The sequence below is a fragment of the Hevea brasiliensis genome, chromosome 13, assembly GCF_030052815.1.
Source record: "Hevea brasiliensis isolate MT/VB/25A 57/8 chromosome 13, ASM3005281v1, whole genome shotgun sequence".
Taxonomy (NCBI): Eukaryota; Viridiplantae; Streptophyta; class Magnoliopsida; order Malpighiales; family Euphorbiaceae; genus Hevea; species Hevea brasiliensis.
In genome coordinates, this window is record NC_079505.1 from 78562070 (window position 1) to 78584120 (window position 22051).

At 31.3% G+C, this 22051-nt stretch overlaps 2 protein-coding genes across 2 annotated transcripts; one reads left to right on the top strand and one right to left on the bottom strand.

Moving 5' to 3' along the window:
• The first annotated feature begins 10438 nt into the window (after positions 1–10438).
• LOC110660692 (phosphate transporter PHO1 homolog 1) lies at positions 10439–21642 on the top strand. The gene is made up of 17 exons (XM_021819066.2): positions 10439–10955; positions 11039–11342; positions 11708–12110; positions 12232–12280; positions 12400–12471; positions 12748–12877; positions 13514–13634; positions 13728–13977; positions 14067–14171; positions 14264–14308; positions 14415–14567; positions 14684–14962; positions 15369–15505; positions 15632–16577; positions 16674–16776; positions 17827–20971; positions 21097–21642. The coding sequence occupies exons 1-14, from the start codon at positions 10719–10721 to the stop codon at positions 15720–15722; spliced, it is 2376 nt and encodes a 791-aa protein (XP_021674758.1). The 5' UTR covers positions 10439–10718; the 3' UTR covers positions 15723–16577; positions 16674–16776; positions 17827–20971; positions 21097–21642.
• LOC110660693 (lysine-rich arabinogalactan protein 19) lies at positions 19674–20846 on the bottom strand. The gene is made up of 2 exons (XM_021819067.2): positions 20079–20846; positions 19674–19947 (listed from the first exon to the last, which is right to left on the bottom strand). The coding sequence occupies exons 1-2, from the start codon at positions 20844–20846 to the stop codon at positions 19846–19848; spliced, it is 870 nt and encodes a 289-aa protein (XP_021674759.2). The 3' UTR covers positions 19674–19845.
• Positions 21643–22051: the final 409 nt, after the last annotated feature.

Genomic DNA, 22051 nt, shown 5'->3' on the forward strand with positions numbered 1-22051 from the left:
ATGAATTTGATGGCTTTGATGATTTTGATTTAGTTAGAGAAGTTGATTAATGAAGTTTAAGGCATTAGAAATCAAATTGCACCGAATGTAGCACGCTTAGCTCAGCTACACTGTAGTCGAGTGAGGGGTGTTACAATATTATATGGTAGTGAGTGTTGGGCACTAAAGGAGTCGTATATATCTAAGATAAGAGTTGCGGAGATGAGAATGTTAAGGTGGATGAATGACCATACTAGACTAGATAAAGTCCGCAATGAGAGTATTAGAGAAAAAGTAGGAGTGATACCAATTGAGGATAAGTTGAGAGAAGGAAGATTGAGGTGGTTTGGTCATGTGAAGCGGAAACATATAGAGGCTTCAGTTAGACAAGTAAAGCACATTAGAGTAGAAGATAGAAAGAAAAGAAAAGGTAGACCTAAACTGACTTGGAGAAGAGTAGTACAACATGACCTAGAAGAATTACACATTTCCGAGGATTTAATCCAAAATCGTTTAGAGTGGAGAAAGAGAATACATATAACCGACCCCAAATTTTTAGAATAAAGACTTAATTGAGTTGAGTAGAGATATTTTTCTATTTGGCTTACAAAGAAAACTATGGCTGGAGAGGAAAAGCCATTTTATAAAAAATAAACAGCAACGTATCCATTAAAAACTGAAATAGTTGTTATCATTGTAATATCTATGCCATCGATTGCTAAATGCATAAATCACTTTGTTTTTGCTTAAATTATTTATCGATTGTAATCAAATAAAGGAAAATAATTTTATAGAAAATATTTTTATACAAAATATTTTCTTGTAAAACATTTTTCATAGCAAACATTTTTTATGTAAAAGATATTTTCTATGAAATAAATTAAGCTTTCAAATAATTCAAATTAATTTATTATCCAAAATATTCCAACCAAAACACACACTAACCGAGCCATTTCCACCTCTAATTGTATCCATGCCTAACTAATCTAATTTTACCTAAATCCAAAGCAACGCGTCTAATCAATTTTTAATGTTTTTAATGTTTAAATTTACCCATAATAAATTTAAAATATAAAATATAAATATATAAATTTTATTTATTTTATATGTGAGTTCTATATATATATATATATATATATATATATATATTATTTTTGAATCGACATAAGAATTTTTCTTTACTATCATCAAAGAAAACTCATTATTTAACTATATCAATTATAAATATATATATATATATATATATATATATATATATATATATATATATATATATTATTTTTGAATCGACATAAGAATTTTTCTTTACTATCATCAAAGAAAACTCATTATTTAACTATATCAATTATAAATAATTATAATTCAAATTACTTATCATATCATAATATTAAAAAAAATTGGCTCAATGCCTATAAAAGAGTTGGTTGAGTAATAATGCGCACTTGTATCTCACGCTTGAATACAGGTTCAAGTAGTGAAATCACCTTTAATAGAGAGGATTTTACTATAATTGCACCCCAACTCGAAAGGGTTAATCTTCCATCCAATCATAACATGATTAGCGGGAATACCTAAATATTTCTTAATAAAAAAAAGTTCAACTTATGATTTATGAACTAAAACGTTAACTTGGAAAAAAAAAATAAAATTGATTTATTTAACTTTCATATTAGAATTTAATTACGGACCAATCAATTTAGAGAGATTCATTCATTCTTTCCGAACACATCATACAATTTTTTTATCCAAGCATGTTTATTATTCTTTCTTTTTTTCTTATTTGGGAGAACGTAAAATATTTTCGGTGAACATAAAAATAATTTTTTTCTTTTATGAAAAATTGAGTCCTATTTATAATATAAATAATAAATTTCACATGATTATGAAAAATAATACATATGTATCAAGCATATTTAATAATTTTTCTATTTTTTTCTATTAATATTTCTAATTTTAATTTTTTTATTTTCACGTCTAATAAAAAAAAGTTTTATAAAGTGATTTGTTTTTATAGCACGTGTGTCTAAATTTCTTGTGAATATGCATACTAACCTGCCACGTATAATTAAGATGTAATGCTATCCTATCTAAGATCATATTAATGACCATTGATCCGTGCACGAAACTTATGTTTAACGCATGCAACAAAAAGTAAAATTCATTGCCTAATTTTTCATTATGCTGTCATTTCTAAATCATCCTTATCTTTAATTAACACAATTATATATATATATATATATATATATATATATATATATATATATATATATATATATATATATATATATAATCAACAATCAATTTAGTGAACGAAAATATGAATTTCACTTGCAAAATCAGTGATATGAATCTTGAAATCACTGTGATTAAAACGATTTTATTAAATGATTACCTTTAATCTGAATGTGAATTAATTTTGACTCCATAAACGAGTGAAGACACCACGTAATGCAAATACTAACATGTTAATATTCCAATCAGTAAGGAAAATCTTAGGATATAAACCTACAATCTCTTCTTTTTTTTTAATATATATTGCAAACAACAGGTGACAATTAAATTCCATTGTGGCCAAATCAGTATCAGAAGATTAATTAATGATGTTCATTAATTAAGTATTAGGCATATCTCTTTAGATGAGGATTCTTATTAATTGCCTTATCACCTTCCAATTAAAGGATAATTAATTGTTATTTACTTATTCATTAGGCCAAAGTATTGGGTTCATCTTTATCTTGCAAAAATGAGTGATGACACCAATTTATTTTATAAAAATAATCTAAGCTATGGATGCCGAATACAACTTTAATCATAAAACTGTGAAAAATATTATTATTATTATTCTGATTCACAGAATCATATTTTTTTAAATCTTAATAAGAGTTGGGCATACTTGCATTAATATAACAATTTCTCAGTATCTATGTATATAATAATACGTAAATGACATTGCCCTTATTAATTAATTATATGTATGTGACTTCTTTATTATATTTTTCAAAGCACATTGCTTATTCACAGGATCATTCTCATAAACTGAATCTTTTAGCTCGAAAATGGGAGACATTTAGCACTAATTCATTTGACTTCATTCCACCTCATCCAATCAAATGTCTTCCTTAATTATCTTCTTTCCAAAGATCTTGATTCCCAACAGGTAATAAAAATTCCACATCCTTCGATCTCTAGAATCACAGATTAATCGAGCTTACAGATTAATCGAGCTTACTGCCTATGCCGAGAAAATGATTATATTTAACTCAACTTCAGAAAGCTAGGTTTGTCTAAATCTTTATATTTCTCACATCGGACCTAACTTAATTTTCAAAGTTGGGTAAGGAGATTTGTTAAAATTTTTATATTTTAGCACAATTTTTTTATTCCAAACTAATGTAGAATAACACTAACTTACAATCAAATTAAAATTAATTTATTATTATTGTGCATGCAGAAACGTGTAAACTATAAAAATAAAACAATAAAATTTACATAGTTCATCCCTCAACGTAGGCCTACATCCATGGACATGTCATCTTTCAGTATCATCAATAATAAATCATCAATTACAAACTCAAAATTATCTACTATTTAATCTAATGACACTCAAGAGAACCCATTACATCAAACTATTAATAGTAAATATATATATTAATTAGTCACTCTTAGTCTCCTCTAGATATAACTCAATATATATATATATTATTTTAATTACATTATACACCATAAAAAATGTCTTCAACTATATGAACAATAACCCTCTCACCAATGGTTAATACTTTCTTTCTTTTGAATTTTATGTCATTTTTCCACTTTAGGTCAAAGCTTCTCTTCTTCTATGATGATGTAATATGCAAGAGCCCCTCATCATAAATAAAGCCACTTCTCAATAATTGGCAAATCCCCTCTCTATAATAGGCAATTGCATCCCTTCATGAGCTGAAAGCCTAATAACATTTTCACAATACTCTTATCTATAGTATTAATTACCCCAATTTTAATCTAATTAGGAATCTCATTCAATTTAGAAATAATATTAAAATATAATTTCTATTCTATATAGGAAATATTCCTCAATACAATTAAAAAATATTTCTTCCACTCAAATTAGAAAAATATATTTTCAATTCCCACTAAAATTTTTGAGTCATAATTCTAATTAATTGAGTCAAATTAGGCATTGAGCCGATATTTAAAATTAATTCGGGTTATTTTATTTATTAATTGAACTGAAAATTTTTGTTTAGATGTGTTCGTATAACTAAACAAATAAACACAATTGAGCTTTATTGTGCTTATTCATGAAGTTTTTATGTATACGTATACTTATTCGTTTATTCTCAAAAACAAAGAGTAATTACTTAAATAATAAGATAAAAAGTATATACCCGACAAATTATACTAATTCAATCATGTCACATTCACAAAGTAAATTATACGATTTGTCCCTTAACTTTTAGATAGTTTTATGTTGATTTCTAGTTTTATTTTATTAATATAAAATCTCTTAAATTTAATTTTATTAAAAAAATTCCTAAAAGTGAATAGCAGATAGGTAAATTATACCATCCATCCCTCAAATTTGACGATAGTTTATTATTATTATTATTATTATTATTATTATTATTATTATTATTATTATTATTATATAAACATGTAAGATACTTATCAAACTTTTTCCAATCTTCTATTCCTCTCCAATGCTTCAGAAAAGTATGGCTCCTAACCGATGTAATAAGAATCAGAATCCGTTACTCGGCTTGTGATCAAAACCACTTGGCTGCAGCATATATGGAAAATGAAAAGTAGAGCATATACTTACAGACATACACCTAGGTGGCTATATTGTGTATTATTGTACAAACACGATCGACCTCCATATAAAGATTATTCAAAGCATGAAACCTTTAATGGTACTTATGGACGTATATGCTTAAAATGAATCCTCTTCTTTATCATCAACCTGTGGAGAAGAGGATGTATTCAGATAATAAAGATAAATTTAATCCATTCTGAAAGATGGCATTATTGCACCAAATAAACGCAGGATATAATTAAGCACATTCTTCTTTAGTATTCCCTTCATTCTATAAAGATAGATTTATTTTATTTATTTATTTAACTCAAATTATAGATCACTTTCTATTTGAAAATAATAATAGTTTATTTATTTATTACTAATACGTCCGTATTTAATATGTGTTGAAAAAAAATAAAAATATTTAATTTTAAGAATAATTTAGTAATATAATTTATTTAATTTTTAATGGAGGAGTGGAAAATATATTAGAAAAAGAGTAGATAAAATTTATTACTTTAAATATAAATATTAAATATATTTTTTTAAATTATGTAAAAACAATAATAAATTTATCTTTGTGGGATGAAGAGAGCAGTACGTTTTCACCAATAATTTCGTGGCCTTTCTCAGAAGAGACATAATCCAGGAATCGTATATATGCTTGAAATCACCTTCCCATGCATTTCTTTTGGAAATAATCTGAACCAAACATTATTACATTTTAACAATCTTTATTTAATTTTATTTTGGGATCCTTTTATATATATATAGAGAGAGAGAGAGAGAGAGAAAGAGAGAGAGAGAGAGATTAATACGTTTGAAGATTGGCATCTTATTCTAGCAAGATCATGCATGCACTTTTCAATCTAAATACGAGAGATGATGAGTTTAAGCTCATGCAAGCATTCAATAGTTGTCGAGATTGGATGGGGAGATCATATATGTGGCTAATTTGTTTTCTTTTTTTAAAGGATAATATATATACACACACACACTCAAGTGGAATAAGAATGGAGCGAGGCCTAATTAAAATAGGTTCTCTATAGGCAAAAAATAATAATAATAAAAAGGAATGAAATCAGCATAATTTAGGACGAACAATCAAATTCCTGAAAATTACTGATTGATTGAATATGGAACCTAACTATATCCTACCTGATGCTTCTACTTTATGTCAAAATCTGTTCTACCAACCCCATATATATATGAAAATTTTCCAAAAAAAATCGAATTAAATTGGTTTAACCACAATTAATATATATATAAAACATTTTGATTATAACTGGTTATGACACCCACGTAGAACTCATTACAATCAAATATTATAAATAATTTTTTCAAGTAACAAACAGTCAAAAGAAATGGATGGCATTGGCTCTTCTTTTTAATAGATATAGAATTTATTTATTTTTTTTAACCAGATATAGTAAATTAGTAATAGTGTTTATCGCATTACAGGATAGATAATCAAATGATTAATGATACGAATTAGCCGCATCATATAAGGACATTTTATTGTGGGGTCAAATGTTTGTACAGAACAAAGATAAGTAGAGATGATGATAATATTGTTAATGATGAGAAGAAGGGAAGCAGAGAGGTCAGAGGTGGGTGACTGCCTGGACGCACCCACAATTGCTGTCCGAATCAGACCATTTTTATGTCCTGTTATTGGTTTGACACGTTTAAAGTCTTAGATTTCGTGGGTTCCTTTTTTTCCCCTTTAATTTTATTCTTCACTTTAAATACATTATATTTTCTCATAATATTTTTTACTTACAATATTCAAATTAAATCTTTTTCGAGTAATTTTAAGAAAATATTACTTTATAAAGATTTAATATATTTAATATTTTCAAATAATTATAAAATTTTTTTAATATACTGAACTTCTCTTATTTAAATATGATATATTATGAGTTTCAAATATAAGATGCATAGGATGATTGAATTAATTAATTACATTAATCGAAAATTTTACTTAATGTTGGTAAGATTTTTTATTCTTGAGATGGAAAATGGCCACAACAATCTTGCATTTAATTTATTTATTTTAATTTATTCCCCTCCATTTTATATAAGCTTAATTATTTGATCCATCTCCGTCAAAGCAATTTCCATCTCATGCTTTCTACCAAACTATATTCTTCATTTTCACACATGTCATTGAACTTTAATACATTAATTATTTATATTAACCAAGTTTTTTTTATAATAAGATATTGATGCCACCAATTACAAATCGATGCAACATTATTTGTATTAACTTAGTCATTAATTCATTAATTTAAAGTGATATACATTTTGAATCCAAATGATTTGAAAAATTTGATGATTTAATTGAGATTAATTCAATAATCTAAATAACCCCATTCAAAATTGATCTATTTAGATTGATATGATCAACATGGATTTTAATTCAAAAATTAAATCAATAAAATTAATATTTTTAATTTAAAATATCTTAAAAATAGATTAAATAATTTACAATTTAAAATAAATAATCCAAACCTAAATCACTAAACTTATCCAATCGAATTAATGTGACAAATCCAAGTGCATGTCTATTTGAGAGAGAGCATGAACAAGAAAAAAAACTTAAAGCATATTTTTGAGTCAGCTTCCCTATGCACGCTGTCTATTTTTCACAATCATACTGTTGACGCTAAAAATAATCCATGTCTAGTCCCCAGAGAGACAGAGAGAGAGAAAGAGAGAGAGAGAGAGGGGAAGCCAACGAGGGCATCTATGTTGAATTTGTAGTTTAGGGTAACTTCCCTCAAGTTGGGGCCCCAAAGGTTGAGTGGGAGTCCTACCAGATCAAAAGGAAATATAACATGCAACCTTACTAGTGGACAGGGGTGGAGCAGAAAATATTTTCTTCAAGATATTAATGTTTTATATAAAATATTAATTTTCTCCATAAAAATATTATTTTATGAGTTATTTCAAATTAAAATATTATTTTATTCATTATAATTTTTAATTAAATTTTGAATTAATCAAATTAAATTAAATGGATTAGAATCATTCAATTAATTTTTAATTTTAAGAATCATTTAAATTTAAAAATAAAATTAATATATAAAATTCTGAATCCTCTTATATCAAGAGAGTTTAAATCGAAATTAATGAATTAAATAAAAAAATATCAATTCTAAATTTAGTATGGCCACTATCCCTAGAGAACTATACATATTAATACGCGTAGTTATTAATAATTTTAATTTATATTTTTTTTTTAAATTTTAATATATAAAAACAATATAATATTTTAAATTTTTTATTAATTATTTTATATTTTATTTTTATTACTTTTTTTCTCTTAATCTTTTTAATAAAAATTTCGTAATAGAAATAATTAAAATTTATATATATATATATATATATATTATAAGTTACTTTATAATAATGACTACTTATTATAATATTAATAGGATAATTATTAAATAATTTATAATTTACATAAAATAAAAAAATGCTACGTGATAATACTATAAAAGAAAATGTCATGTGTTAGACTTTTTTATTAATTATTTCAAATTTTACTTTTATTACTTTTATTTATCAAATTTTTTAATAAAAATTTTATAATAGACAATAATATATATATATATATATATATTTATTGTAAGTTATCTTATAATAATGACTATTTATTATAGGATTAATAGGGTATTTATTAAATAATTTATAGCTTACATATAATAGAGAATGTCACATGACAATAATTTATAAGAGAATATTACATATTAGACACGTGTCAATACTACGAAGGAAAATGCCACGTATTTGCCACATAGTAATACTATGAAAGAAAATATCACGTTTCAAACTCTATCGCATATTAGTCATGTGACAATACTATGAAAGAAAATACTACTTAACAGATTCTTGAGAATACTCTCTTACTTTATATATATATATATATATATATATATATATATATATATATATATATATATATATGGAATTAGTTTTATTATATTCCATTTGCCATTTTTTTCTTATTCTAATTACATATTTAATTACTTTTTCAATAAAAATAATGGACAAACGTAGAATACACGTGCGCAAGGTCATGTCTGGCATCCTATTCTTATTTAAAGCTCTTAATCTGTGGCATACATGGATTCTAATCATGGACTACCAGCAAATAATCTGATTAATTAATTTAATTATTTTAAATTCTGTATATATACACAAATTTTAAATGATGAAATATTACATTAAAATTTTATCATTTTTAACTTTAAATAAAAATTTTAATTCTCAATTATTTTAAACACACATTTATCCAAACATAACCTTTAGTTATTAGATTCATTTTATTTCAAGAAGCAGCATTTATAAATTCAATATCACACGAAAACAAATTTAATAATCTTTATATTAAGTATTTACATTTAAATTTATGTATTTATTATAAATATTTTAATAAATTTTTTATAAATCTCATTTTGTTAAACACATTCTCATATAAAATTAAATAAAACTATTTTCTCGAAATGTTTAAATGATTATTTTTCCATAAATGTTATGTGGGAGGCTTAAGATGTGGATGGAACAACAAAACCATAATGTATATACGAGCCCCAATAGCCAAGTCGTCTGAAAATTCGTAATTGCTCCATTAAGGAATTTCATTCTTGATTGGCAATGATGGTTCATATCATTCATTTGTCTACAATTTGTTGGCACAGGTCCTTTCATCAACATGCAAAAGCATTAAGGGCAAAACAAGAAGAAGAAATCAAAGACTCATGAACTTATGTGCAAGACACTTTATATGACACTTGTTTCAACTTATGTAAGCCTTGCTCACTTCACTATCATCTCTAATTAATCTATCACTCAGCCATTACACTAATAATTAAATTAATTTTTATTTTGTAATTTAAAAAAATAGAGTGGTAGATTTTGATCTGATTTGTTAATCTGATTCCAACAAACTAATTCGACGCCACTCACTCGTGATATATTTTAATTTGCATGAAATTCAAAATAATTTAGTTTTCAATAATTTATAAAATTGAGAAAATTTTGAAATAATTAGTGAAATAATTGAGGTCAAGAGTTTATGATTTTGAATTTTTTTTTCTTTTAAGGTTGTCCTCAAATTAGTGGAAAATTGTTGTTGTAATTAGAAGAGGAGGGATTATTAGGTGTACCCGATATACATACACTCCTCTCTAAAAAATATGAGTTCAATTTTCCTAAAAATAAGAATAATCAATTTTTTATATCTAAATAAGTACTGTTTTTTAATATTCTCAATATATCAAATAATTAATCTTTCTAAAATATAATTTAATATACTAATATTTAATTTAATATTTATTAAAACAATATTCAGATTATTAATGTATCGATTTAATTTCGGTTTATTTCCAGTTGAATTTTAAAATTTTGAAACTCTGTTTTCACCAATTTTCAAACCTGACCAAATTTAACAAGCACGACAATTCCTGAAGAAAGACGATGGTGTTGCCAGTAGAATAGGAGTAATGTATAAATACTTTGTAACTTGTCCTAGAGGGAAAAATTTATGCGCATGCAAGAATTTTAGATTTTCTTGTATTCTCGTAATGAAACGTGCATATTTGGACCCACTACCTTCTACTTTCCCACTATAAATTCTTCACCCTTTAACCATCTTTCATGACAACGTATTGGCCTACGAGTAACTATATCCGGTGGCGGTTTGGTCATTTTCCGGCGAATCTTGGCCATTGTATGCAAGTGGTGGAGGCATTGGATATTTCCGAATGTGCTCTTTGAAGCATCTATCTTTACTCGTACAGTCACCTATATTCTTTTTTCTCATCATTGATTCACCATAAATATCGTGATCTTGGGTACCATTGAAATACATTCTGAACACTAGTCAGCTAGCCTCACCAAGAGCAGAGCTCTCATTTCTTTTAACAAGGAAGAAAGGATGGTGAAGTTCTCCAAGCAATTTGAGGGTCAGCTTGTGCCTGAGTGGAAAGAGGCCTTTGTTGATTACTGGCAGCTCAAGAAGGACATCAAAAAGTTCCATTTTCTTAATAGTAATACAAACACCTCCAAGCACCACCACCAACAACGTGCGTTTCTATCCAACTTCTTTTCTTCTATCCAGAAGTACTCCCCGATTCCATTTTCCCATCAACATAGAGACCATGGACCCATTCAAGTATTGCTCTAATTCTCAGGCTAGTTCTTAACCATTTCTTTAGTACTTTTCTTGAACTAATGTGATGTTTTTTGGTTTAACAGGTCCATAAGAAACTTGCATCGTCGGTGAGTAAGGAAGATATGTATGAAACAGAAGTTATTGAACAATTTGATCAGGATACTGAAGCGGCCAAGGAGTTCTTTGCATGTTTGGACCTTCAACTTAACAAAGTGAATCAATTTTACAAAACTAAGGAGAAAGAGTTCTTGGATAGAGGGGAATCCTTGAAGAAACAACTGGACATTCTCACTGAGCTCAAAGCTGTTTTCAAGCAACAGCGTGGGAATGGAACTACCTCTCAGGACTCCAAGGAGGATGCATCTATATCATGCACCATCTCTTGCGGTATGATAAAAATTATCATCATTTTAAAAAATATTGCTCCTTTCTTACATATAATTAAAAATGTCACATTTTCTAGTCTCACTCAAATACTAAGCAATACTTGGTGCCTTACTGTTTATACATAAGTAAGGTCCGCTTTCGAGAGTCAGAACTTAAATTTTTGTTTCAAGAGAGTTGTATCAGATTGGTATGTGTAATGTTAAATTGTAGCATCAGGGGGGGGGGGGGGGGGGGGGGGGTGGGGATTGAAGTAGCATGCAAAATAAAACTTTACTATATTAGGGACCATTACTTCTCCTCGTCTCTGGCTTTAAAATAAATTGATGTTGACTATAGAATGTAATTTTTCTTTTCCTTGGCTACAGAGGACGACTCTGGAAATGACAGAACAGAAGAAGAGCAGGGGCAAGAAACTAACACAGACGACCTGGAAAAAAATGAAGTGCTAGATTCTCCAAGATCCGAAGAGATAGAAAAATCAATGAGAATGAAAAGAGAGGAGAACAAACTGGGGACACTCTCAGGTCGTGTTTTCAATTGCCAGGGAAAAAACTTAAAGATAAACATTCCTCTAACGACACCTTCTCGAACCTTTTCTGCAATTAGTTATCTAGTTTGGGAAGATTTAGTTAACCAGTCCTCCAAGAAATGCAACCCTGAAGGAAAGAGACTGCATATTAACAAAACAAAGTTGCATCATGCAGAGAAGATGATTAAACGAGCTTTTGTTGAGCTCTATAAAGGATTGAGTTACCTCAAGACTTACAGGTAAAGTCATGTTAAAAGTTTTTCTTAAAGAAATTAAAGAGAAAAAAAGGCGATTGCACGTCATTGAATTTTAGTTTTAGACGGAGGAGCTTACTTGTCTGTGATTAATATCACTTTTCAGGAACTTGAACTTGCTAGCTTTTATAAAGATTTTGAAGAAGTTTGACAAGGTAAGTAAATAGGTGACCCTTTTTTTTATGAAAAGCCTCTTTGAACATTGCATTTTGGTGTGCATATCTAATGGGGAAAAAAATATTTTATTGGTGTTTTTTTTATTCCTGATCTTTAGGTCACTGGAAAGCAAGTTCTTCCCATCTATCTAAAGGCTGTTGAAAGCTCCTATTTTAACAGCTCTGACAAGGTAAATAACTGAATCCTGAAAACCATCAAGTAAAAAATCAGGTGGCTAGTATGCATATGAATTATGATTAGGTGAACTCTTAGATGTTTTCCACTAGGAATTTCTTGGTCTGATTATCCGCCGACATTGCAAAGTGGCCAGTTGATCCTGTGATTCATGCCTGCACCACAACTTTATATGTGTGAAAATTTAACTTAGATATGCTTGCCTGTCACTTCAGATTTTTCTGAACCTGTTATTTTATAGATAAGTTAAAATTTTGCTTATAAATGACAGGCATTGAATTTAGTTGATGAAGTTGAGGAGCTATTTGTTAGACATTTCGCTCAAGAGGACAGAAGAAAGGCCATGAAATATCTTAAACCCCAACAACATAAAGAATCACACAGTGTAACCTTCTTCATTGGTGAGTTTCCTTTGCAAATTTTGCCTGAAAATAGTCTAGTTTTAAAAATTACACGATAATATTTCGTAAGTGGCCTTCTTTTTTTAATCAATCATTTTGGTGGAAAGCTTTGTTCTAGTTCACTTTGCGACACAATATAGGGTTTAAAGAATCAAAAGTATGGACCCATTAAGGCCACTAGGATTTCAAATGAAGTGCACTGCCAGGTTTACTTTATCTGGGTGGATGATAAAGCACAGGTCCCATGCCACGCCATTATCATTTTTGATACAAAATCCCCCCGTACAAGTCTTGAACATTAAAAACACTGTTAAAGCATAAGACCAACATTAGTTTCCTTCATGCGATACCAGGCTAATTGCCTGGACACCTTTTTGTAAAAGTGAAGCAGCTGTGGCCAACATATGTTTGGACATATGACTAAGAAATCTTACATTCAATGGCTAAATATACTTTTCTTTTCCATCCAAATATGTGTGATCCAGCATGAAGTTTGCAGATATTGCCTTGTATTGCATAATTAATTTTTAAGCGTCAAATACACATAAGGCTTTACCAGATTACCAAGATAATTTCATGTCCATTGAATTTTAAAGACAGATGAACACTAATTTAACATGTCTTAAAATTTATCAGGATTGTTCACCGGATGCTTCATCGCCCTTCTTGCTGGATATGTTATAATGGCTCATATTACAGGGATGTATAGACGACAGCCAGATACAGTCTACATGGAAACTGTATACCCTGTGCTTAGGCAAGTTGCCCTTAATTTGATCTTAACATGATGTTTTAAATTCCTACAGTAAAATGCATTAGCTAACAAAAGTATGAACTTTTCCATTTGCAGCATGTTCAGCCTGGTGTTCCTACACTTCTTTCTGTATGGTTGCAACATTTTTATGTGGAGGAAGACTAGGATAAATTATAGCTTCATTTTTGAATTGGCCCCTACCAAGGAGCTTAAGTACAGAGATGTGTTCTTGATTTGTACTGTAGCCATGACTGCTGTAGTTGGAGTCATGTTTATTCATTTGTCATTTCTTACAAAAGGGTATTCGTATGCGCAAGTTCAAGCCATCCCTGGTCTTCTGTTATTGGTAATTTCTTTATGAAAAAACCTGATACTCATAATTATTGGTTTAGACGTTTAGTCATGGAATAAAATTTATTTCTTCTTTACGAACAGGTGTTCTTGTCATTGCTATTTTGCCCCTTCAATATATGCTACCGGTCTAGTCGTTACCGTTTCCTTTGTGTAATAAGGAACATCATTTTGTCACCTCTATATAAGGTAAAAAACCATTTCCGCAATATTTCATTTGATAGTTTCATAGGCTTAACCAAATCATTTGCTTAACTGCATATTATAATTTGTCTCTGCAGGTTGTGATGCTGGATTTCTTCATGGCTGATCAACTCTGTAGTCAGGTAGGTTTGGGTTCTTATTGAAGATTTCTGATATTATAAATCTCAAAAGCTCAATAGATGCCTAAAATTATTGGATTTACTGATAGTAATAGTTGCAACTGAACAGGTGCCAATGCTTAGGAACCTTGAGTACGTTGCGTGTTACTATATAACTGGGAGCTTCAAAACGCAGGACTATGGCTACTGCATGAGGGCCAAGCATTACCGCGATCTTGCCTATGCTGTGTCCTTCCTGCCCTACTACTGGAGAGCTATGCAGGTATACAATTAAGCTCTAGCCCTCCATCCCTTGCAGCTACCTATAATTCAAATTTTCTTTTATTATGCAATAATTAGATTGCTTGAGATTAAGCTTTCACTTAATTTGATATGCAGTGTGCCAGGCGATGGTTCGATGAAGGACGGACAAGCCACCTTGTCAATCTAGGCAAGTATGTATCAGCAATGTTAGCAGCAGGAGCCAAAGTGGCCTATGAGAAGGAAAGGAGTGCGGGATGGCTGTGTCTTCTTGTGATTGTGTCAAGTGCTGCAACAGTGTACCAATTGTATTGGGACTTTGTAGAGGATTGGGGTTTGCTCCAAATGAATTCGAAGAATCCTTGGCTAAGGAATGATTTAATGCTTCGTCGAAAGTTCATTTACTACTTCTCCATGGTATATATTGCCCTCCCTTTTCAGTAGGACGAGATGCATAGGAGTCTAATTGCCATCCCTAGCCAATTTCTCAGAAGTAGCTGACCAGCTACCCAACTCCAGCATATTGGCACCCACCAAGTGTTCTCTGATTAGAAAATCAACTTGCCTATTTCAATTTAGATTATCAGGATAAGATGACAGAATAAGTATAAAGAACATATTCCTTAAGAAAGGATTGATAACACCATTCACAATATAGAACAAGATTCCCAACCAATATAGCTAGCTCAATAATAGACAAACAAGAATACAGAATTAGATGGTGTCTGAAATTAAGGACGCATGCAGATGCAGTTTCTATTTCATTACAGGTCATTTCAGTTTCAAAGCGAACTCTAAAAACAAATTTGGGTATTTCATGCAGGGATTGAACCTTATCCTCAGGCTTGCTTGGTTACAGACAGTTCTGCATTCAAATTTTGAACATGTTGATTACAGAGTAACTGGGCTATTTTTGGCTGCCCTTGAAGTCATTAGAAGAGGGCAGTGGAATTTTTACAGGTAAAGAATAGAATGTATCAGTTTCTTTTGTCAATTCTGTCAGTATACACAGCCTTTGTTTTCATATATCATTTTCATCAGGTGTAATAAATTTAGGTCTAATGGGGAATTGTCTCAATGGTCCAGGTTGGAGAATGAGCATCTAAATAATGCTGGAAAGTTTAGAGCCGTTCAAACAGTACCACTTCCTTTTCATGAAGTGGATGAGGAAGACTAATGCCCATTAGCAGCAGTTGATTACAGAATTGGATTCAGGTTCAAGGATATTTTTCAACCAAACCTTAATTTCCTTGTACGAGTTGTTGTAACAACACACATCAACTTGATCATTATTGTTCCATTGATATTGGAAAATAAAAAGGTTCATACTTGTATACAGAATTTTCTACGAGCAAAGAAGATCACAAGACCTTGCCTTCTTGCGAATAATTTAATTTGTTAGCTCTACTTGTTTGTATACAGATTCTTGCTCCAGAATAGACCTTGTTAAAGAAAATGGCCTGATAAAATCCAATTTGAGTTGATGTTCAACTCCTTGATGCATTGAAATCCCTGCTTCCTAAAGATTTGCTCTAGCAGAATCAGTAGCTTCACAATCCACTTCTGCAAAGCAAGCAAAAGCAGACTTGAGGCAGTGTAATTGCATGACACACAGAATTCATTGAGTTGCAGTTTCCTTCTCTATAAACAATATCATAATCAAAACAAATAAAACTGTAAAAAAAAAAATCAAAATCAAAATCAAAATAAAAAAAAAATAATGAAATCAATCTGCAAAGAGCAAAGAAAACTAGTTTTCTTGACCCTGATAATGATACCACCTGACCCATTAAAAATAACAATAATAAAGTACAACTTTTTTTAACTAATTAGGCTTAGGCAATAATAAGCGAAAGCTCCCCTTGAATTTTCAATTGAAAACTTCTCTAATGGCTTCGCTCAGTAATTGCAGTTTCTCTCGCGCCACTTCTCTTTCCAATCTCAGGCTCAAACCTCAACAATCCATCAATTCCCCTCCCTGCACTAACTTCTTCAAACCCTTTTCTTCCTCCAGTTCCTACTCGCTCCCCAGGTCTCTTGCGCAAATCCCTCTCGGTTTTCCCAAATATGCCTTCTAAAGTTTCAGAACTTTGAAAATAACAGTGTTATCATTTTTTTTTTCTTCCAGGCAGAAAATCTCTCCAAAAAAATTAGTATTAGTGGAGGTTGCTGGTTTGGTGGATGGCAATTCCGAGACATATCCAGAAGCAGAACCCAGCGGTTCGAGTACGGTATATGGTTTTGGTCGCTTGCTTTCTGCTTAATTTCGGTGCTACATTTTAATAGCTGCCTTTGGTGATGGGTGTATTTTTTTCAAGATTGAGCCATGTGGCTTTCTATGGGGATGAGCCATGGTGCATAATTTGGTAGTTTTGAGCAATTCGGTTTGATATAATAAAAAGGAATATAATTTGCGATTTGCTGCTTCTCAGCATTCTTGTGAAGTCCTCGGTTTTCCAGTACGCAGTCTTTGGAGAGATGGCCTATTTTTTGTGTTGTTCTCTTACTAGATTTCTTTTGTTAAACATGAAAACTATTGTTGGTATATGAACGGAATTGATGGTTTTATGACAAATTTGAAAGTACAGTTAACTGAATGAGACATCAGGGATTTTATTTTTGTAAGAAACTTCAGAGTGATAAAGGGGAAACTTTTGTAGAAACCTGAATGTAATATATAAGTCATCACTTCTTCATCAACCAAGGAAGCCTGTAAGCAACGGTGTTGTGTGAATATCCCATGACTCCATGAGTAAAATCCATATATACAATGCATTCCAACTGATTTGAAAAAAAAAAATTATCAAATCAGAACTACTAACTAATCCCAACAATAAAGTATTGAATAACTCATATAATCAAAAAGAGAGAGAGAGAGAGAGAGAGAGAGAGAGAGAGAGAGATACAGAGAGAAAGAGAAAGAAAAATCTTAATGCCTTGATCAAGGGACATATAAGGAGATCCACTTAGCTCTTCACCACTCAAGTTTGTTCTCTCAAGTGGAATTCAATGATAGTATCCCTTTTCTCGAGGTCTTGTCTTCACCACACTTGCATTCCTTGGTTGCTTCTAGGTTCTCAGATGACACTGGCACCCACATATAGGTCATTTAGGTCCTAGAGTTCTCATTTTATTGCAGAATAAGAGAGGTGATGTTGTTTGGGATGCTAGAGAGATTATGCAACATGTACATGTACTTCTTGTTGGTTGATATGTTTCTTTTTTTTTCTATTATTCTTATTATTCTCAACTTACTGTTTCTCTACATGTCCTTTTCATAGGGTGCAACTATTGACACAAAACTGCCTAGGAGGAGCTTGCTTGTGCAATTTACTTGTAATGAATGTGGCGAAAGAACACAGAGGCTCATAAACCGATTAGCCTATGAGCTGGGGCTAGTTTATGTGCAGGTATCTATTTGTTTACTGTAATTGATGGAATGCTAGTAATATGTTTCCTGATGATAGCGAAGCTGTTGAACATTATTTCTGATTCTTTTTTTAAATGTGGTTTTCATGTATTTTTTAACATAGATAAGACAGACAATTTTTAGCTTTTGCTTACAGATGAATATTTTAATGTCCATTATTGCTGGTAAAGTCTAACTTACAATACTTAGACTTCTGTTTTTGATCTTCATATTATGAGCTGCCAAAAGATTTAATATGTATCAATTTAGGACAAGGAGGACCTTCAAAGCCATAAAAAGGATGAAAAGCCCACACTTTCATAAGAAAATTTTGTCAATGTTAATTAAATTTTGTCAATGTTAATTGGGATTAACATTTCTAGGAAATGATATTTTTAAGTTAAATATTATGATATTCTTGCTATTTGTCTGGCAGTGACTCTCAGACTACCATGTGATATGTATATTCTTTGCAACTAACTGTAGTTATATTTTTGCATCTACCCTTTTAAATAATTATAAATTGGTGTATCAATGGAGACATGGTAGACTCAGTTTCTATTATTTGGGAATTTCTTCTTATTCTGTCGGGGAAGAACAGTTGCTGTTCCAAAACAATCCAACTGAAACTGATTTTTTTGAGAAAAAAAAAAAAACCTGAAACTGATTGATTATCTGTTTTACTCTTTCAATTTGTTTGATGTGTTATCTATGTCAGTATTATCTAGATCAATAATTATGTGTAACTGGAAATTATTTTCTGCCAGAATTATGCTTCAGACCAAATTTATCAGATGATTTCGATATATTTTTATGATGAATTTTGTATTTCTTATTTTCTTTTCTATTCATTTCATTAATTTATAGACTAGCTTCTCATATTAGAGTGAAGTTTTTGTCAATACTGGCAGGATGGATCCAGTAGGGGGGGCAGTGGGGGCACTTGCCCCCACTGCCCTCAAATTTCCCTTCAAAAAATAATTTTTTTTTTTGTAAAATACTAAAATTCTAACCTTGCTCCATGTTTGAAGGTATTAATTTGCCCCCACACTCAAAGATGTTCCTCACAATTTTTTTTCATTAAATAATTTTATCTTATTCCCATTAAAGTTTGGATTATTCATATTGTAGGTCCCTAAAATTAATTAATTTGTTCCTAGTTGAAATAAACTTATTGGTTGAATGCATATATGAGTGAGAATGCACATTTATGCCTATCAATTGCCCCTACGAATAAGAATTTTTGGATCCGTCCCTGAACATTGGTTAATATCAATGTAGTATTTGGCAGCGTATATCATGCCACCGTTGGCAATTTGCTATGTCCTAATCTATGAGTTTGATGCTGCTTCTTCTATTGAATTTGTAGCCGAGGATGCACCGTTGCACATCGCTTTTTTTGAATAATTACCTGAGAGGAAACTGTAATTGCTTCTGTGTTGCAAAGGTGTTTGTGGTTGTAATAGTTTATAGCAAAAATTTTCATTTTCATTATTTTGACCACCAAGCAATGCTTTTTATTAGTGTGCAGGGTGTGAACAGTAACACAAATTAGCTGATAATCTTGGTCTCATAATTGAGTATAATTTGCTGGAGGACATAATTGCAGAATCAAACACAGATCAAGTTTGATAAATGACAATGAATTTCAGTATTTATACAGTTTTCTTCTTTAGATAATTTTGTCTGTGGTTATAAAGAAAATAATTTTGTCTCTGGTTATAATTCAAACTTCATCTTTATTATGTACTAACTTTGTAAGAACTGAAAAAATACAAAACTGTTGACAGTCCATTGGCATGCCGTTAACATCATAATTCCTATTTATATGAATTTTTTATTTTTATTTATGTTGTACATATAAATTATCTTTCTTCATGATATCCAATTGCTAAAAATTGTAGCCTGTAACAAGCAGCATAAAGCAAATAGCTAATGTCCTTGCCCACATTCCTGGCCTTCCTCCTAGCTGATACATTGCATTTCCTCCATTCTATAAGCCAAAACAAAATGCAAGAAAACAATTATTCAAAATAATTTGACGTTAACAAGTATTGTTATAAGAAATATCAATTCTGACAGTTGCTCTATCAGTAATCTTGATGGAAGGTTTGTGTAATGTACCAGATCTGGGGATGGTGCAGGGGCTGTATCCTCAGAATCTGTTACTGCCACTGGTGCAGGTGGGGCTGGTGGGCTGGGGGGAGTTGGTGATGGTGCTGATGCAGGTGGATGATGATGCTTCTTGTGCCTGTGCCTTCTTTTCTTCTTGTGCTTGTGTGGAGGAGGTGGTGCAGGTGAAGGCACTAATTCTGGTGTTGGGGCCAGTGGTGGAGGAGCTGGTACTGGGGCTGGAGGAGTAGCTGGTGATGGTGCTGGTGCTGGTGCTGGTGCCAATACCGGTGTTGGTGTTGGTGTTGCTGGAGATGGTACTGGTGCTTCCTTAGTTGGTCCTGGTGCTGGTGCTGTAGGAGCTTGGGCTGGAGCAGGGGGCACTTGTGGTGGTGGTAAAGCAGGTGGTGGTGGTGTAGCTGGTGGTGGTGGCAGTACAGGTGGTTGAGCTGGAGCTGCAATTGGAGGAGTTTGTGGCGGTTGTGGTGGTGGAATTTGAGGGGATGGGATAGTTGGGCTGATAGTTGGTGCTACTTTAGGAGTTGGTGATGATATAGGAGTGACTGCAGCTGGAGGTGTTGCTGCACTTACTGGTGATTGTGTTGGTGGAGTTGGTGTTGTTATTGGCGGGGGTGTGGTGGTAGTTGGTGGAAGCGTGGTAGTGGTAGGTGGAGGTGTAGTAGGCAAAGTCACCGGTGATGCTGCTGGTGCTTGAGCATTAGTAATAATTAAAGGAAAGCAGAGGTAAGCCAAGATGGAAACCAAAAACATTGAATCCATTTTTGCAGTAATGAGAACAAAAGAAATAGAGATTATATAGAGTTGAAGGCAAAAAAGAACGGTAGCTGTAAAAAAAAAATGCTTGGTGCTGTATTGGAGGGAGAAACGTAGTCTTCATGCCAATGGTACGTTCCTTCTAATGATTAATCCCGGCATTGGTTTCTGAATTGTTTCTTCTGGTTTTTAAACATATTGGTATGTAGTCTATTATCATCTATATGATTATTGATGTTGTTAAGTGTTGTTTAAGGATTTGGATTATATGGCAACAAACCCAAACAAAGATTACATTAAGTGGTGTGGTTTCTTCAAGTTGAGAAGTACTCACAGGCCAACAATTGTTTCTGTTCTTTTAGCCTAGATGCTAACATGAAACTTAAAATGCAAGTCTGGGCAAATTTCTTCCCAAATTTTCACTGATTTCTCGAGGCAAATGTGCTGAAATGGAGATGGAAAAAGAAATGACACAGAAAGATTGCAGATGGCAATGCTGGAAAACCTTTCACCTACTATGGAAGTATGGATTGACCTGGATGTTAATCCTAACACAACCTAAACATTGGTAACCAGTCAATCTCATTGTTTTTAAGCCAAGAGAAATCAAGGTCAGAAACCCTTTTCTGGTATTGTTTTCATCTTCACCTGGTTATGGATATCTAGCTTTTTCAAGACAGCACCAGATATTACACACCTTTTTTCATATGATGGAATTGGGAAGTCCACAATGGCCAATACAATTCTACATACTCTAATTGCCTTTCAACGGTCACTTATTATTAAATTTCAATTTATATTAGTGCAAGTCATTTTTTTTTTTTTTTTGCTTTAATAAGGTCACTATTGGTAGTTTTTTATAAAAATTTAGCCATATGTGATAACTAAATATAACACCTTTTAATTTATATAAAAAAAATATAATTTATTAAATTAAGTTAAAAGATTAAGTCCGTAATATGGTTGAGACCAATAGTGATTACATTAACGCACACATAAAAAACATGGCAGTGATAGCATGCGAACACTTATATACTACATACGATTCACACATCTGACGTGAGATTCTACAGGGCCCTGTCCACTCTCCGGCAAAGCCAAGAACGGAAGACGTCACACCCCACAATCAGAAACCGAAGATTATATATATATATATATATAAAATAAAACGTGCAGACACAGAAGAGACAGAGAAACAACACTACAGTAAT

Bases quoted from the DNA above. Each gene is read 5' to 3' on its own strand.
- LOC110660693 (XM_021819067.2), bottom strand. From the start codon at position 20,846: ATGGATTCAATGTTTTTGGTTTCCATCTTGGCTTACCTCTGCTTTCCT. The intron at 19,948-20,078 runs GTACATTACACA...TTTGGCTTATAG, and splicing joins CTGCACCATCCCCAGATCTG to AATGGAGGAAATGCAATGTA.
- LOC110660692 (XM_021819066.2), top strand. From the start codon at position 10,719: ATGGTGAAGTTCTCCAAGCAATTTGAGGGTCAGCTTGTGCCTGAGTGG. The intron at 12,111-12,231 runs GTAAAGTCATGT...ATCACTTTTCAG, and splicing joins AGTTACCTCAAGACTTACAG to GAACTTGAACTTGCTAGCTT. The intron at 14,172-14,263 runs GTAAAAAACCAT...TTGTCTCTGCAG, and splicing joins TTTTGTCACCTCTATATAAG to GTTGTGATGCTGGATTTCTT.